Raw genomic sequence first — 13909 nt, 5'->3', positions numbered from 1 at the left:
CGTACTTAAAACCGCCGGTTCACTCTTTAGCAGTCTCATGCTTTCCTCAATCATGTACGCCTTGCAACACACACAGGGCACACTGCACGAACGGGTGCCCCGCACAATTTGAAGACAATTTAAGACTTTTATGTGCGCCCTATGGCCATGAAAATACAATAAATAAAACCAATATGTGCATTTTGTTAAGTACATTCAGTGGTCAACTGTTTGCAGTCTGCAACAAAAGAACCAATCTCTGCAGTTAATAACTAAACGAATTTAACACGTAACGTTAGTCTTTTTTAACGTATAACAAAGGATGTTTGTTCTTCGAACTGCATGCATTTACTGTAATTCCAAATATGTATGTCAGGCACCGTCTGACTCAAGGTTTATTTTCTAGAGAACCATGCATATAAAATGTATAATGGTAGTCATCAAAACTTTCTTGCTGGCTTGAGCGTTACTTAAATTTCTGACTGTTTCGCTCAACTGTCGGACATGCTCTCTAAATGTTCGTGTGTCACTGAGCTGCCATGATATGCCAGGTCTGCTTTGGAAACGTTGCAAACAGTCTTTTTATTTGCTGTATTCAGGGTAAACTGCTCCCGTACTTTAAAAGTTTTGCACTGCAAAATTGATGTTGACGCCGACATTTCTGTATGTTTGCATTACAGCTCGAGAAAGACATTGTTGCGCATGATTGACTCTCAGCAGAGATTATTTTACCTGTGGAAAATGTTGACAATGGAATTCATCGTCGACTATTTCCATTACCGTTATTTGTCAGAAATGTCCACTAATCGTTGTTATTTGTTCGCTCACACTCTTTTTAAGCCTCGTCAAACTCGCTGCTTTATAGTGTCAGTGTGTTCAATTGCCTGTGTCTTGCCCTGTCCCAGATGGTTTGTCACGGGCCTGCGCGGCCCTCTTCAATGAGCTTCGGAACATGGTGTTCGGTAAAGTGGCCCAGAGCTCCATCCGACGCATTGCCAGGAATGTCTTTCTCCACTTGCACAATCTGGACCTGGGCTTCCATCTCAGCCGCCAGACAGGAGCACTTTCCAAGGCCATCGACCGTGGCACCCGAGGCATCTCATTTGTCCTCAGTGCCCTCATCTTCAATCTAGGCCCCACCGTTTTTGAGATGGGACTAGTGAGCGCTATCCTGGTAAGATCCATTTTAAAATTGTTCTCATGCTGTGTGACGAATCGAATGCTCTGAAAAGGCAAAAAGCTGCTGACAGTGTTCGTTCATTATTATTCCCAGTGTCAGGACCTTTCATTACCTTGGCACACTTTGCACCAGAACGTCGGGGTGTCTCATTTTCAGTGGATGATTTTACATTTTTTTTTATATATTTTTGAGTGTGAAACTCTGAGCCTGTTGGGGTCGATATAGATTCCTGAAACTTTGTTGCTGCTTAATGTCATTCTGTGGTGTATGTGTACCACCCCTCAACTTTCTTCTCTCTCTCTCTCTCTCACACACACACTGAAATACCTTCTCGTCTGTAGCTCCCCTTATTATTATTCCACCATGGAATTTGATGTCTGTTGGATGATATGAGGGCAGACTTCTTTGCGTACATCGCTAAAGCATTAGCACCATTAGTTTTTGTCTTTTCCCCTTCATTTGTAACACCCTATTTGGTAGTGAAGTAGCCACAAGCTGCTTTTGACCCTAGCACTGGAGCATGCTAGTCTGATGTGCTTGTTTGACTTTCTCCTTGGGGCTGTTAAGTTCCTTATGCTGACACATTTTTCTTTACTGACTTCTTTTATCCCTCTGCAGTTCTACAAGTGTGGTGTAGAATTTTCGGCCGTGGCCTTGGGTACATTGTCAGCATACACCCTTTTCACTATTCTCATGACGCAGTGGAGGTAGGATGTAGGCGTACACTTGATTCAAAGACTTCTTAGTTTCCACTTGAAAGAAAACAAATGTTCCCATTTCTTTCTGTGCACAGGACTCGTTTCCGCATAGAAATGAATAAAGCAGACAATGAAGCGGGCAACACGGCCATCGACTCGCTCCTCAACTATGAGACTGTCAAGGTGAGATCAAATAACACTGTTTCTCTCAGAAAACTTGTTCAACCTGGTGGTCACCTGGGCCAACATAAGACAACAGGAAATTGCGAAAATATGAATTGACTTGTAAATATGGGGTTAAAAAAGAGACGGGGCTGTAGATGATATCGGTTGGACATTGCTCTCCATAGATGGCCTGTTGGGGGATAACAAGAACCTAAAGCACTTTTGGGAATTAATGGGCTATATTGACTGCTGGTTAGATTAAGATGCACCCTGCTAACATTGTCTAAACTAGAATACTCAAATAACATTTTAATAGGCCACATTTATCGATCCCAGGTCTATCAACAGGAGTTGCTTATGGATGGTGCACATTGGTACAATTCAAAACATAATATCCCAATTTAACACGATACGTCTGATTGTATAAAAAAATATACCTAGTAATGTATCCTGTTTCTTAAATCCAAAAGAAATTTATCAAAAGAGGATTAAATCATGTTTTTTCTGTCTGCCCTTTAGAGAATTAACTTGGCATTTCTGCCAATGGTCAATTATTTTATTAGTATTTTGAACTATATTATGATAAACTCTAGTACATAATAAAGCAACAAATAAGAAAGATGATCTAATGCTTATAGCTATTATATGAAATTACCATATTTTCACACCCATTAGGTGCATTGTTTTAAAGGGCACACTCTCCTTTGTTTGAATTAATTTTTTGTCGGCGCATATGGAACACTGGCCTATTAAACGAGAGTCTCACGCGACCGCCTTTAGTACAGCAACAAGTGTACGTACTAAAAAAAGAAAGCACCGGGAACAAGACTGAGTTTTATTGCGGATTATTAATTATTTATCACAAAGTAGAACACCAGACTACAAAAAAATGGGGAAAAAAAACAACAACAAAAAAACTGTCATAATTTTACTCAAAGCCCTCGGACTATTTATCCTCCGTCTCGGACATGGAAGCTGCGCCAGAGCTTTATTTTCCGAGTCACTTTCCGTGCCGTGTGGCCCTTCGGGAATTATGCCGGCTTTTGAGAATGATCGAAAGACAGTCCGAGCAGAAACGCCAACCCGAGTGTCCACAATCTATTCACAAATTGTGGCTCAACACGCCCAGGGCTTCCTCCCACTCTGTGAAACTGTGCACCCCTTCAGTCATCCATCGTTCCACGCCACACCTTCAACGGTCGATGTGCCGGGAATTGTCTCCCTGCTGAGAATTGTACCCCTAGCGGGAGAGCACACGGCTTCTGTTTGTTCAATTAGAAAACAATTTATTAATGTTACATCTTGTTTGATGATAAGAAATCAGAAATGTTCGTCTCCTGTTTTATCTGTTGATAATTTGACAGTTCACTTCAGCGTGAAAAGCTTTATGGTAGAGCATATAACATTTTCAATAGCAGTGATATTGGGATGGAAAGGCAAAATAAACATGCTACTTTGCTCAAATGTGTATAAACATTTTATTACATTTTCCAAAAAAATGAGAGACGTAGTAATTTTCGCTAAGTGATTTCTATACGATGTGCATTACTGTTCTATTACATTCCCGACAAATGCGAGACGAAATGTTTTTTGACATTTCGCTACGGCATTCCTAAAAAGTGAGATCCGAATTGGTTTTATGGTCTAAGTGACATAGCGCCAGTGATGTGTACTCTCTAGCCAGGGGGGACAATTCTCGGCGCAACACCTGTTGACATCAATATCTAGCGGTTGAAGCTCCTTTATCAGCTTCCTCGGGATGATAGCAAGAACGGAGTTCATTTGCTTCACTATTTTTTTCACATCGGCTGTCAGATGGGTACGCATAGTCACATAGCAAGAGTGAAGGGCCGGCATGAAACAAACACCTGGTCTGCTGACATAAACATCCCTCAGCCATTCTTTCATCATGCTTTCGTCCTTCCAGCCCTTTTCATTTGCTTCTTTGTATACAATAGCGGTGATGCCCACGATTCAAACGATAGCGGCGAAACACACATTGCTTACGTTTAACGACAACGCCTACGATTTAAATTTTCGCAGGGAATCCTACACTGCTGTCTTCTGTCACGTCCGCCAAAAAAGGCGCGCTGTGTGATAGGGCGCTGCTCACATTTTGAATGAAATCAGACATATGGGCGTGAAAATACAGGAACATGTATTTCTATAAAAAAAAGTAGAATACCTTAGGACCTCTGGGAAGATGCACCTCAATTCTATACCTCATTCTCTCATTCTTTTGTTGTTTGTACGTTTGCGCACCCTAGAACAAATCATTTTTCGAGATGTCTCCAACAGAATTTTTCTTCATTGCTCCGGATATATTTTTGCACCTCTTATTTCCTTTGCTGTTTTCTTTTTACATTTTGTTCTGTGTTATTTTGTATCATCTGTGTCAATGTGGCCGAATTTAGCATCACTCTGAGCTGTGAGTGCATATGTAATTAGATCTCCGCCCACTCAGAATCCGTTCCACTTCCACAAAGGGCTCCATGAGAAACCTGAACATAGTGCCTTCCTTGCACCGTTTCTTTTTGTTCTTGGTGTGCTACATTTTCTTAAATATGTGCTTCCCCCATCCTTGTAGGTCCCCTGCTTTCACTTGCATTTCATTCTATGGCATGTCCACATTCACACAGTCGGTAGCTAAAAAAGCAAATCGCCCACTTTGCCTGAGCGAAAAAAAAAACTGCAACTGAACAAATGCAATGTTTGTCAGTTAGTGGGTAATTGGCGCTGGAGTGGAGGAGGGAGCTGGTTATGGTTGGAGTTTTATTCCCTACGTTCAAGCAAAGCGATTGGAGCAGATTTGCCAAGCTTTTCCCTGACATGATGGCTGTATGTTTTGAGGAAAATTAGTGCTGCTGCTGAGACTCAGCAATTAAAAACATTATTTTTCGGGAGCAGTTAGGGGAGCATCTATGGATGCTTGTCCAGTTATAACTCTTCCACAATTTGTAAATGACAATAATCCCTCAGTTATCGCAGTTAATGGGGACCAGAACCCCTCGCACAAAGTGAAAATCCGCAATCTAATGTTGCACCATCATAAAAGCCCCGAAGGGTCAAAGATGGCGTCCTTACTTACTGTGACTATTCTACTGTGATAAAATAATAACTAGAGACGTATAAATAACATCTAATTTCAGTTGAATGAATGGTCTTTATTGTCATTATAGAAAAGTACAATGAAATTGGAGTGCTCCTCCTTTCAGAGTAAGAAAGCAATTTGATGATTAGAATATAAAGGTACCAAATATAACAATTTCCCACAAGCTCTAGTTCCAGGTCGTCTGTTTCATGGGTAATGGATCTGGCGTCTGTGAAATATAGGCTCGGCAGGGGTGGCTTAAGAGACCTAGACTAGCCGTAGTAGTAGGTCGGACCTTCAGCCTGGTCCGGCCGGCCTCATTATTGCCTTCTCTGACGACGCCTATTTTGTCGCATCCTGAACCCAATAATAATCTCCGGAGCACCTGCTGGTGATCACCATTTCTTTGCACTCCTCTGTCTTTCGTCAGAGTCAGACTTTCTTCTCAATGTAATGAGCCAACAAAAGCCATCTGGCGCCTGTTGAGTTTGGTGCGCTCACCCTGCTTTTTGACTGACAGCATACACCAGCCTATCACAGTCGCGGACAGACAGCCACGCCAACCCAACACACTGCGCCTTCCCTAATCTGCCCCTGTGATAACATTTGCTGTCTGCTGCTGAACACAATGCACGATTCGTTGATATCAATGACAGTATAGACAATTCAATTCAAATTCCGCAAAGCAGTGAACCAGCGATAACAGAAGCGCGAACTAGCAAGAGGCGTCTTTGTTAGAGCTCATTATCGGCCTGGCCCATTATCGGCACAGATATTTGGGAATTCTGCGGATATCGGTGACCGCGTTTTCATTATTAAATCGGGCGATTAAATATATTTAAAACTGGGTAAGAGGAGCTGGCAGAGCTATGCTTCTCGCTCTCCATTATTGGCCGCCTCTTAATATTAATAATCAGTATCAGCCCAGAAAAACCCTAATCGTCGATCCCCAGTCTCTGTATAGTTGTTTTCTATGCGTTTTAATGATGTGTGAGAGAAAGTGGATGGCTTGTTTGTCTTCACAAAACAAATTTTAGAGTGGATTTGATAGACACAAACCTCCACGTTTGCACTCAACATACACATTTTTTCATCATGACGCCTCAGGTGGTCTGAGTTATTCTTATCTCCCTCTCTGTTTTCCACTCCAGTACTTCAACAACGAGAATTATGAGGCAAAAAGATACGATGGTTTCCTTAAAAGCTACGAGTCGTCCTCACTAAAAACCACATCCTCGCTCGCCATGCTCAACTTTGGCCAGAGCGCCATCTTCAGTGTCGGCCTCACCGGCATCATGTTACTGGCAAGCAAAGGCATCGCAGCAGGTGGGTAAAACCATGGTGATCGTCATGTCGGTATAATGGGTCGATTTGTCAGCACAGTAACGTCGGCCTTTTGAAAAAGCTGTTTAACTCAGCCTCTAGTGTCAAAAAAACCTTTTGAATGGTACACCATCGCAGTGTTTACTCACAAGATCGTACACCAATACTCTTTCAGTCGATGTCTTTATCCAGTCTAAAAAAGATAGTTTACCAGTCAAGCTCAACCCGTAGGTCTGGTTTGACATTAACTTATAAGAAAGTGGGTGGAATCTTAAATATCTGACAAAACCCACACAAACAAAAGGAGATAACATAAAGCAAGCAAACATTGGGCCAGGATTGAGACGCAGATTTGTTTTTTAATGTAGGCAGAAACGCCTGTCCAGAAATATGGATGCTTTTCCCTCACCATTTTTCCCAGGGAGGTCCTACCCTAACACTTTTCCACAAGGGTTTCATATGACAAATATTCATCTTTTTTTCTTTAAAAAATGTTCCACTGTATGGAAACCCATGTATACACAGGTGAAGTGTTTTAATCAGTGGATCCTCTGAACTACTTTATAGTGGATGGCACGTCACAAATTGCATGTGGGCCATAGTTTGGACAACAGTGATTTACTCTTATGCTTGAGCGGGGTTTCAGACTCTGATTTTTTTTTTTTCTCCTTCCTATCACCATAACATAAAGCAGTTTTCTCGTTTGCCCACGTCCCTGCCTCCTAGACGCATCATTTTTGCTGGGGACGCATTGTGTCAAATCAACGTGCGTCTCCGGGACGCAACTTTTTTGACACCAAATTGTCATTATTACCAGATTACTTTTTTTTTGAACAAAGAATCAACTTTTCATCAGGCATTATTGTTTTGGTCTCGCGCCGATCTCCCCAAACGAGATCTCGTTGCTTTGAGATGATTTCATTGTTTTGGTGGTTGTCGAGTGAATGGGAAGTATGCCTCCGAAAAAAACAGTTGGTATTGGGTGCAAATCGACAAAAAATTAGTAATTTCTTCAGTGTCGATAATAAGTCGAAACATAATACAGAAAGTGGTAATAACGGCAATAATTTTGGCACGAAAAAACAGCGGAGGAATTCTTCAGAAGACCGTGAAGGCAAGGAACACATGTGTTTTGAAGCGAACGATTCGACGAAAGATAATAAACAAACGAATACTCCTAACAAGAAAAGGACTTTTCTGCCAAAATGGACACTATTATATTCCTGGTTACGCTATGAGGAGGATGATAATGGAGGCTACATGTTCTGTGATGCGTGCACCCAGCGTGACAAACAAAACTGGATTGCATAAATCATTTCGCAATACGAACTTTCAGAAAAGCACATTGGATCGGCACAACGACATGAAAACCACAAATTAGCTATGGAAATTCCGTTGCTGCAATTGGACATTGAGAAGGCATTACAACTGTGGCAGGACAGCAATGCACGAAGAATATATGAACTGAAAAATCTGAAGTGATTAAAACTGCATGAATATATAGACTAATATTTCAGCAATATTATTTTGTATAATGTACAATATTTTTGTGAACTGAATAATCTGAAGTGATAACTGCTTTGTATTACCAATTAACTGTGATGATTAAAACTGAATGAATATATAGATATATACATTTATTTATATATTTGTCCCCGATTTACAATTTCAACCCCAATAACACAAAATTTTGGGGAGCCATAGATCTCTGTTGGGACCCATAGATTTTTTTAGCATGCGAGTCCCCAGGACCCATCACTTTTGAGAGGTAAGATGAACACTGATAAAGGTTTATGTAAACAAAATATACCGTACAAAAAGGCTATTATAACGGAGTGCACGAGATACTGAACTGAATGAAGGAATTGTGGTAAGTAATTAAGCCATCATGAAATATATAAACGGATGGCTGTACGTTTTTGAAATGTCACTTAAAATGCTTGGTTTGAGTTGAGAAAAAGGGAAACAATGTTATACCTATTTTTAATCACTTTGTTTTCTCATTTCTTTATCAAATCTGGTACAGTGACTAAAGTAGTATGACAGGAAGATAAGACCGGATGCCTTTTCTTGTGTCGTTTGTATACCTAGTGGTTTTGGAGACTGGGCTCTCCCCCCTGCCATGCGGGATCGATTCCTCTTGCATTCAGTGTAATGCAAATGAGAAAAACCATCAGTGTCCCTAGCTGCCTGGTGCTCTTACCATTGCCATTCAGTTCGATTCCCTTTGCCTCCATTTGTTATCTAATTATGTCAACAATAACTATTGACTGATCAATAAATATATAATAATGGTAACGTTCCAATTTTGTCCGCATATATGGTGCACCAGATTAAAGACGCACGTTCAAATTTCTGGCCAATTTGGGATTTTGGGTCCTTATAGTCCAGAAAATACAGTAATTAAGTTGTTTTTGTGCCATCATATATTTATTTTGTGGCGTCGCCCGGCATATAGGTACGATGACGGTGGGTGACCTGGTGATGGTGAACGGACTCCTGTTTCAGCTCTCCCTCCCTCTACACTTCCTGGGGACGGTGTACAGAGAGACACGGCAGGCTCTCATAGACATGAACACGCTTTTCACGCTGCTCAGCATTGACACCAAGATCAAGGTAACCACTGCAGCAGGTCGACTTTAATTTCATCGCGTCGCTGAGTTTATTCACCAAAGGATTTTGTGTGTTTACTTGTGTCATTCTGGCAAAGTCTCCGTTTGTATGCAATTAAACTAAATGCTTTACAGAAAAGCCTTGGTGCTTTGTGACGGAAAAGAACATTTTTGAAATATTTGTTTCTCTACAGTCAGTTTTACGACCATTGAAAATAAATTTGTTTTCTGTAGCGCTCATTTTCATCAGGTTTGCAGCTCGGCGCTTGGCTAGGCAAAATAGAGATGGTGCATATTTTGGGGGAATTTACGTACCTTAAATTTTGGACTACAAGCCGTGACATTTCCCCAAGCTTCCAGCCCTGCGGCTTATACAACGAGGCGGATAATTTATGCATTTTTTCGCGAGGTATTGGAATAAATGTGTTCAGGAAGACGCAAGTTTAATGTAACTTCACTCTTTTTGCATTAATTTAATGAGCATGAACAGAGCCTCATCATGGAATAGGTGTCAATCGAAAAAAGAGGGCTAACTACTACATTGGGAATAATTTTACGAGTCTGTTTATTTGTAAACGAAAATAATTTGGCGAAACGAACGGATTACAAGAAGCAGCGTCCAACAAAGAAAAAAGGTTAAAGGCGAATTCATATTTATCTGTTGGCATTATCGTGTGTTTCGGAGTAAATATTTTACACTGTTGGATTCTATGGATTGTCCTTGATGTAACAAAGCCATTTTCGTGGACCGTCAAAGAAGTTGAAGACGGCCAGCGGACGGAATGCTGAGTTACCGTGGCTTTATAGTTTTCGGGTATCTTGTTTCAGGCTGATCGTAATGTTTCTTTGTTGAGACGATCTTGAATCCCAAGAGTTTTAGGGTTTCCAATGATATGTGGCATGACCTATTTCAGTGACTAGTGACCTCGTATTGCGCCCGAAAGTACCCGCGGTAAAAACAATGTCGTGAATTTGTCTCCGATCGTCCCAGGCGGACGTAAAATCGCCCAGCTGTACGACTCTTAGCGGTGGATCACTCGGCTCGTGCGTCGATGAAGCAGCTGCAAGAACTAATGTGATTTGCAGCTGCGATTGGCTGGCAACCAGTTCAGGGTGTCCCCTGCCCACTGCCCGGAGATGGTTTTGGTCCCCATTAACCGCTATAACCGAGGTCTTACTGTACCTAATTTTCATTTTGGTTAACTATTAATGCAATACAGCAGTCAGCACATTAAAGTTCAAAAGTCCATTTAGAAAATGAAAAGAGGTGATCTTTTCAGCTAGTAAAAGTGTTTTTCAACGAGAGATCATTTTCTTCTATATCCATCCATCCATCCATCCATTATCTGCACCGCTTATCCTCAGTAGTGTCCCAAGGGTGCTGGAGCTGATCTTGGCTGTCCCCGGGCAGTGGGCAGTCAGTCGCAGGACAGACAATTCGCTAGCTCATTCACATCTAGGGACATTTTGGACCGGCCGATTAACCTTACAGGCATGTTTTTGGAAAGTGGAAGGAAACCAGGATGCCCGGAGGAAACCCCCGCAGGCATGGGGAGAACATGCAGACTCCACACGAGGAGGCTGCGGTAGCTGGACTTTTCTTTATATATATGTATATAATATTACTGTTGTAGACTTCCAAGCTTTGTTTCAACAAATATTTATTTTAAGAATTATCTTTATGGAAAAAAAGTTGTTGAAATGAGTTTACTCATCAGGGCCATCACAACCCTAAACAAGCGCGCAAAACTGTGAACAAATTATATCTTTAAAAGTGCATTGAAAAATGGGCTCCCATACCTTGTCTGGGAATTTTTGTTGCTCTAAATGTTATTGCACTACTTTTATGATGCTTTATTTTACAAACATCACAATTTAGGCCAACCTATAGGCCAGTCTCCAAACAGTACCTTGTAAATATTTTGCCTTTTTATGCTGAGATTCTTTGTTATATTTGTTATGAATGGAAATTCAGACAATTAAATTAAAAATATTTCTATCTTATTGGAAGTAATGTTCCAATTTTATTATACAATATATGTCAGAAACATAGTGCTCACCTTGATTTGTATTTACTAGAGAAACAAATTGAAAAGTTGTAAAACAAAATAACATATATTCAGAAATGATCTGCCAGAGAAACTACAATGTTTTGCAATCTGGTCTTTAAAGTTCTTCAGAAATACTTGCAGGAGTTCTCAGAACCTTTTTTCTTGCCCGTCTTTTAGCAAGCCTGGCACGTTGCTGCTTGTGCACTTAAATACATATTCAGATGTTTACTGTTTAACCACTGTCAAAGCAGATTTGACTTTAACAGGCCCGGCCTTTTGTTTCTCCCAGGGAAGTGGCTGCCAGTTATTTTTATGGAATGTCCTGACAGCCCATCTCACGCTAGAAGGGTCTACTTAAGTGCAAATGTGTGTCTGATGCCTGGTCTTCTGAAAACTATTGAGGTGTCCGGCCTGTAATTGCAGCAGTAATCATGATTCGTATTTTCTTTTTTTTAACACTCATCCACACTACTCTTCTGTTTTACCCATGAGTATGGCCCATCCCAGCAGGCCATTATGCATTATTTTCAACATTTGCATTATGTACTTAAAATAATCCACACCACCCTTTTAACTACTCTACCAATTCAATTATTTTGCCATGTCTGCTTCTGATGTTCTATTCTGGTTGCTCTAATGGATTGTGAATTGTTTGTCTTAATTGGCAGTGCTGATATGGTGCCCACATCTTTATTGTATTCAATATCTAGCGACCAACAGGCTTGACTTTTGGGGAGGCTTTTCAACTTAAAAGAAGCCGAATGACTGTTAGACACTCTGTGCTGCAGCTTTTGAGCGATTATGTTTCTATTAGTTTGTGCAAAACTGGCTTTCAGTCTTGGCGTACGGACGGAGGAATATTTTTTTTCTTTCTCTTGCTGCCCTTGGCTTTATCGCCACACTATGGTTGAGAGCCGAGCCCAGTGTGTACCGAAGGTTTTCATGTGTATTGATCTGTCCTTCATAACCTAGAGTGAGGAATCAGTCTTTTTTTTTTTTTAAGTACCTCTTAAATCCCTTTTTGATTCCCTTTCTTCAGTATTGTTATCCACCTTTTTCAAAGTGTTGCATTGGAGTCATGTTTCATAAAGTATATCAATCTTTCTTTCGTGTCCTTGCAATAGTGGCAATGCTAAAATAAATAATGACAAAATTGAAAACAAATTTTAATCTAGATTAATATCCATCCAATTCTGACATTAATTCTGATCAAAATACTTCATTTTAAATGTTTTATATCAAATATATATATATATATATATATATATATATATATATATATATACATCCATACACATACAGTGGCATGTGAAACTATTTGGCCCCCTTGAACTTTGGGACCATTTGCCACATCTCAGACTTTAAACATAAAGATATAAAACTGTAATTTCTTGTGAAGAATCAACAATAAGTGGGACACAATCATTAAGTGGAACACACTTTATTGGATATTTCAAACTTTTTTAACAAATAAACGAAAAAGTGGGTGTGCAAAATTATTCAGCCTCTTTACTTTCAGTGCAGAAAACTCCCAAAGGTCAATGAGGAGCTCTGAATGATTCAACGTTGACCTAAATGATTAACAATGATAAATGGAATCCACCTGTCTGTAATCAAATCTCTGTATAAATACACCTGCACTGTGATAGTCTCAGGGGCTTGTTTAAAGCGCAGAGAGCATCATGAAGAATGAGGAACACACCAGGCAGGTCCGAGATACTGTTGTGGAGAAGTTTAAATCTGCATTTGAATACAAAAAGATTTCCTAAGCTTTAAACATCCCAAGGAGCACTGCGCAAGCAATAATATTGAAATGGAAGGAATATCAGACCACTGAAAATCTACCAAGATCGGGCCGTCCCCCTAAACTTTCAGCTCATACAAGGTGAAAACTGATCAGAGATGCAGCCAAGAGGCCCATGATCACTCTGGATGAACTGCAGAGGTCTACAGCTGAGGTGGGAGAATCTGTCCATAGGACAACAATCAGTCGTATACTGCACAAATTTGGCCTATGTGGAAGAGTGGCAAGAAGGAAGCCATTTCTTAAAGATATCCATAAAAATGTCGTTTAAAGTTTGCCACAAGCCACCTGGGAGAAACACCTAAAATGTGGAAGAAGGTGCTCTGGTCAGATGAGACCAGAATCTTAACTTTTTGGCAACAATGCAAGACGTTATGTTTGGCGTAAAAGCAGCGCAGCTCATTACCCTCAACACACCATCCCCACAGTCAAAAATGGTGGTGGCAGCATCATGGTTTGGGCCTGCTTCTCTTCAGCATGGACAGGGAAGAGGGTTAAAATTGATGGGAAGATGGATGGAGCCAAATACAGGACCATTCTGGAAAAAAACCTGATGGGGTCCGCAAAAGACCTGAGACTGGGACGGAGATTTGTCTTCCAACAAGACAATGATCCAAAACGTAAAGCAAAAGCTACGATGGAATGATTCACCAAAAAACATCTCAAGGTGCAAAATCAAAGTCCAGACCTCAATCCAATTGAGAATCAGTGGAAAGAACTGAAAACTGCTGTTCACAAACGCTTTCCATCCAACCTTACTGAACTTGAGCTGTTTTGCAAGGAGCAATGGGCAAAAAAATCAGTTTCTCAATGTGCAAAACTGATAAAGACATACCCCGAGCGACTTGTAGCTGTAATCGCAGCAAAAGGTGGTGCTGCAAAGTATTAACTCACTGGGGCTGAATAATTTTGCGCACCCACTTTTTTGTTTTTTATTTGTTAAAAAAGTTTAAAATATCCAATAAAGTGTTTTCCACTTCATGATTTTGTCCCACTTATTTTTGAT

General features: G+C 40.5%; 1 protein-coding gene across 1 annotated transcript in view; it reads left to right on the top strand.

Annotated features, from left to right (window-relative positions):
* abcb7 (ATP binding cassette subfamily B member 7) overlaps positions 1 to 13909 on the top strand; it is a 46465-nt gene that overhangs the window by 17092 nt on the left and 15464 nt on the right. The window contains exons 6-10 of the mRNA XM_088343362.1: positions 885 to 1153; positions 1778 to 1866; positions 1953 to 2040; positions 6265 to 6439; positions 8895 to 9052. Coding sequence (XP_088199488.1) covers positions 885 to 1153; positions 1778 to 1866; positions 1953 to 2040; positions 6265 to 6439; positions 8895 to 9052 — 779 coding nt within the window. The remainder of the gene's footprint in view (positions 1 to 884; positions 1154 to 1777; positions 1867 to 1952; positions 2041 to 6264; positions 6440 to 8894; positions 9053 to 13909) is intronic.

The sequence above is a fragment of the Urocampus carinirostris genome, chromosome 9 (assembly GCF_059441175.1).
Source record: "Urocampus carinirostris isolate Australia breed hairy pipefish chromosome 9, RoL_Ucar_1.0, whole genome shotgun sequence".
Classification (NCBI taxonomy): Eukaryota; Metazoa; Chordata; class Actinopteri; order Syngnathiformes; family Syngnathidae; genus Urocampus; species Urocampus carinirostris.
The sequence above is the reverse complement of the archived record's forward strand: the minus strand, read 5'-3'. Positions and strand labels throughout refer to the sequence as shown.